Source organism: Hippopotamus amphibius, chromosome 4 (assembly GCF_030028045.1).
Source record: "Hippopotamus amphibius kiboko isolate mHipAmp2 chromosome 4, mHipAmp2.hap2, whole genome shotgun sequence".
NCBI classification, from domain to species: domain Eukaryota; kingdom Metazoa; phylum Chordata; class Mammalia; order Artiodactyla; family Hippopotamidae; genus Hippopotamus; species Hippopotamus amphibius.
The window spans coordinates 176216502-176221894 of NC_080189.1; the positions used below are offsets into that span (position 1 = coordinate 176216502).

At 45.3% G+C, this 5393-nt stretch overlaps 1 protein-coding gene across 1 annotated transcript; it reads left to right on the top strand.

Moving 5' to 3' along the window:
* Positions 1 to 1623, top strand: LOC130851989 (T-complex protein 1 subunit eta-like). Its single transcript, XM_057732639.1, is given in 3 exon segments — positions 1 to 1225; positions 1228 to 1460; positions 1462 to 1623. Coding segments are annotated over 3 exon segments (1620 nt in total).
* The last annotated feature ends 3770 nt before the right edge of the window (positions 1624 to 5393 follow it).

Here is a 5393-nt window from a genome sequence, read left to right on the forward strand (position 1 = left end):
ATGATGCCCACACCAGTTATCCTGTTGAAAGAGGGGACTGATAGCTCCCAAGGCATCCCCCAGCTTGTAAGCAACATCAGTGCCTGCCAGGTGACTGCTGACGCTGTGAGAACGACCCTGGGTCCCCGTGGTATGAACAAGCTCACTGTGGATGGCCAAGGCAAAGCAGCACTTTCTAATGACGGGGCCACAATTCTGAAACTCCTTGATGTTGTCCATCCTACAGCAAAGACTTTAGGGCACATTGCCAAATCCCAAGATGCTGAGGTCGGTGATGGCACCGCCTCAGTGACCCTGCTGGCTGCAGAGTTTCTGAAGCAGGTGAAACCCTACGTGGAGGAAAGTTTGCACCCACAGATCATCATCCGAGCTTTCCACACTGCCACTCAGTTGGCCATTAACAAGACCAAAGAAATCGCCATGACTGGAGAGAAGGACGATAAAGTGGATCAGAGGAAGCTACTAGAGAAATGTGCCATGACTGCTCTGAGCTCCAAGCTGATCTCCCAGCAGAAAGCCTTCTTCACAAAGATGGTGGTGGATGCGGTGATGATGCTTAAGGACTTGCTGCAGCTTAAAATTATTGGTATCAAGAAGGTTCAGGGTGGAGCCCTAGAGGAGTCCCAGCTTGTAGCTGGCATCGCATTCAAGAAGACTTTCTCTTATGCTGGGTTTGAAATGCAACCCCAAAAGTACCATCATCCAATGATTGCCCTTTTAAATGTTGAGCTCGAGCTGAAAGCTGAGAAAGATAAGGCAGAAATCAGAGTCCACACTGTTGAGGATTATCAGGCAATTGTTGATGCTGAGTGGAACATTCTTTATGACAAGTTAGAGAGGATCCATCACTCCAGAGCCAAAGTCGTCTTGTCCAAACTCCCCACTGGGGACGTGACCACCCCGTACTTTGCTGACAGGGACATGCTCTGTGCTGGCCGAGGGCTGGAGGAGGATCTGAAGAGGACAGTGATGGCTTTTGGAGGCTCCATCCAGACTAGTGTGATTGCTCTGTCATCAGATGTGCTGGGCCGCTGCCAGGTCTTTGAGGAGATGCGGATTAGAGGCAAGAGGTACAACTTCTTCGCTGGCTGCCCCAAGGCCAAGACTTGCACTATCATCCTCCTTGGTGGTGCTGAGCAGTTTATGGAGGAGACAGAGCGGTCCCTGCACGACACCATCAAGATTGTCAGGAGGGCCATCAAGAATGATTTAGTGGTGGCTGGTGGCAGATGGAGCTCTCCAAGTACCTGCAAGATTACTCAAGGACCATTCCAGGAAAACAGCAGCTATTGATCGGGGCCTATGCCAAGGCCTTGGAAATTATCCCACACCAGCTGTGTGACAATTCTGGCTTTGATGCTGCAAACATCCTCAACAAGCTGCGTGCTCGGCATGCCCAGGGGAACATGTGGTACAGGGTGGACATCAACAATGAGGACATTGCTGACAACTTTGAGGCACTTCGTGTGGGAGCCAGCTATGGTGGGGATCGATGCCCTGACTGCAGCCTCTGAGGCCGCGTGCCTTATTGCATCTGTAGATGAAACCATCAAGAACCCTCGCTCAACACTGGACGCTCCGCCAGCTGCTGGCCGGGACCAAGGTCGTGGCCGCCCTCAATGAGAGGCACCCCAGCTCTCACATGAGTGGCCAGCAGGCTGCCTGCAGGCTGTGCTTACTCTGTCTTGGTCAAATGGTATTACAAGGAAGGGGTAGTATTTGGCCCACTCTGTCCTCACTGGAGGTTATTTAAATAAATAAAACTTAAAAGAAGACTTATGCCCACCAATCCCTGGAGGCAGATGGATGTGAATGGACCCCACATCCAAATTCCATGAACCAAGAGAGGGAGGGTAAGCGTCAAAAGAAAGTAAGGGTGCTGCTAGTTGTAGAAGATGCAGATGGAATGATGACGAACAACAGCTGTCTGCTATGGGTACACGCATATTTGTACATCCAGATGTATGCACAACTTCATATCCTACTTTGATGACGTAATAGTACCCGACAATATTGTAGTATATACCGCCCATATTATTTTTTGCCAATGTTTTTAAAAATAAACATGGAAACTTTATACTCAGAGAAAAGTTGAAAAGATAACACAGTGAATGTCCACATGCCCTTCACCTAGATTCCCCCATTGCTAACATTTTGCACCATCTGTTCTCTTTTTTTCTGTCTCTCTCTCTCTCTGAATGGCCTAAAGTAAATTGCAGACCTCATGGCACTTCATCCCAGGATAGAGCCCAGCTTGGATCTGAGAAGAGAGGCAGTCTCCTATATAATAACAGTACCATTGACACAGCCAATCAATTTAACATTGTGCAAAGATATTACCTAATATCCAGTACATATACACATTTTTCTAATAGTCCAAAAATGTTCTTTGTAAGCTCTTTATTTTTTTTTTTTTTTGGGCACACGGGCTTAGTTGCTCCGCGGCATGTGGGATCTTCCTGGAGCTGGGATCGAACCCGTGACCTCTGCATTGACAGGCGGATTCTTAACCACTGCGCCACCTAGGAAGCCCGTAAGCTCTTTAAAATTGTTTTCTGCCCCAAGATCCAATCCACCTTTGCACTGAATTATCTCATTCCCCCCACCCCAGTCCCTTTAATCTAGAACAGCCCTCCATCCCCCTGCCCTTTTTTGGGTCCTTCTTGCTTTGATTTTTTTTTAAATTTTTTATTGGAGTATAGTTGATTTATGATGTTGTATTAGTTTCAGGTGTACCGCAAAGTGAATCAGTTATACATATACGTATATCCACTCTTTTTTTAAGATTCTTTTTCCATATAGGTCATTACAAAGTATTGAGTAGAGTTCCCTGTGCTATACAGTAGGTCCTTATTAGTTATCTATTTTATGTATAGTAGTGTGTATATGTCAATCCTAATCTCCCAATTTATCCCTCCCTGCCCCGATATTTTGAAGAGTGTGGTCTGGTTATCTTGTAGAAGGACCCACAACATGGATGTCTGTTTCCTCACAATTAGATTTAGGCTTAACATTTTGGGGAGGAATTCTTGTACAAGTGATGTCAGATCAATACATCAATCCAGGAGGCACAAAAATAATCCCACATCACCACGTCAGTGAGGCTAAGTTTGACCACTTAGTTAAAATGGTTCCTGCCAGGTCTCTCCATCATAAAAGCATATTTTTCCTTTTTTCTGTTAACAAGTATTTTGTGGAGTGAGACCATGCAAATATCCTATTCCCCAGCAAACTTTCAGTGGTTTTAGAATGCACTGGCAAAAAGAAAAAAGAAAACAGAAAGGAATGCACTGGTGATCCTTGCCTGAATTATTATGTTGATGGTTACAAAATGGTGATTTTATAAATATATCATCATTTTTTCTACCATTGTTAGCTTGCTTTTTTCTTTACCACCACTCTTTTTTTTAAAAAAATACTATCATTGTGTACTTATGAGTTCTTTTTAAAAAAATTGTTTATGTTAAAATCTAATGTTGTGGGCTTCCTAGGTGGAGGAGTGATTAAGAATCCGCCTGCCAATGCAGTGGACACGGGTTTGAGCCCTGCTCTGGGAAGATCCGCGGAGCCACTAAGCCCATGTGCCACAACTATTGAGCCTGTGCTTTAGAGCCCATGAGCTACAACTATTGAGCCCATGTGCTGCAGCTACTGAAGCCCATGCACTTAGAGCCTGTGCTCTGCAACAAGAGAAGCCACCGCAATGAGAAGCCCGCGCACCACAACAAAGAGCAGCCCCCGCGCACCGCAGCTAGGGAAAGCATGTGTGCAGAAATGAAGACCCAACACAGCTGATAAATAAATAAATAAATAAATAAATTTATTTTTTTAAAAATCCAATGTTGTCATTATTCTTATTGATATTTAAACTGTCCCAGAAGACTTCCCTGGCAGTCCAGTGGTTAAGACTTCACCTTCCAATGCAGGGGGTGTGGGTTCGATCCCTGATCAGGTAGCTAAGATCCCACAAGCCTCATGGCCAGAAAAACAAAACATAAAACAGAAGCAGGGACTTCCCTGGTGGCGCAGTGGTTAAGAATGAAGGGGACATGTGTTTGATCCCTGATCCGGGAAGATCCCACATGCCTCAGAGCAAGTAAGCCCATGCACCACAACTACTGAGCCTGCGCTCTAGAACTCGCGAGCCACAACTACTGAAGCCCATATGCCTAGAGCCCGTGCTGCACAGCAAGAGAAGCCACTCTACAACAAGAAGCCTGAGCACTGCAACAAAGAGTAGCCCCCACTTACCACAACTAGAGAAAGCCAGTGTGCAGCGATGAAGACCCAATGCAGCAAAAAAACAAACAACCCCCCAAAACCCAGAAGTGATATTGTAACAAATTCAATAAAGACTTCAAAAATGGTCCACATCCAAAAAAACAAAAAAAACAAAAACAAAAAAATAAACTGTGCCAGATTTGGCCAGCGGGAGCACTTTCAAGCCTGCTCCGGCATCCTTTCCACCTGTCCCCCTTCATTTTGGAACACATCTTTGTTTTCCAGCATACCAAGATGTTCCAGTCTAATCTGGAACATTCCCTGACCTGGATTTGGAATCAGCCATTTCTGCAAAAAAGGTTCCTTTTCGTGGAGAATGATAGAAACCAAGATCTCGACATTAGGACCTTCCAGAAAATTTTGCAATTTGCTAACCACATAATATTTCCAGTAACTGGTTGGACTACCACTTAACTCTTCCATTAATACTGGGTACTTTGGAGAGAAAGAATCTTTCACTGTTCAAAATAACACTGCGATGAAACTCCTTGCGCATAAACATATTTTTTGAACTGAGAATGAGTGCCTTACAGCACATCCCAGAGGGGAGTCACTGGGTTAAAGGTAGAGGCACTTTTCAGACTCAATTTGCAAATCACCCAACTGCCCTCCAGAGAAACAGTGGCCAGCTTGCCGCCCTTCGTTCCTGCTGAATAGACCTATAAGCCGCAAGTGGCGGCCTTCACCCTGAGCATGTCGTTTGGAGAGGTTAGGGCAACTGTCCGGAGGAAGCAGCATGCCACCTAGGGTTTGACTCACTTCCTTCGATGTACTGATCCACAGTCAACGATAGGGAAGGCTGGAAATCAAGGGAGAGGGCTGGTTAGCAACGTGAGAGGACGCAGTGCCACCATTTGTGGCTGAACGATTAAGTACATAGTCACCCAGCAAGAGGCCAGCTGCTTCCAACCAAGTGTCTGTAGACAGAAAGACTTGAATCATATGCAATCCAGTGGTAAGTTTAATACCACCATTGTTTCAAAGTAGTGAATGAGTGTAAACAGTAATTCAAGATCTCTGCAGCACCTGCAGTGTGATGTCCAAGTATCTGTGACTTCCATCCATTGGAAACAAATTCATAGGTATAAGATTGTCACAAGTACAAAGTTATC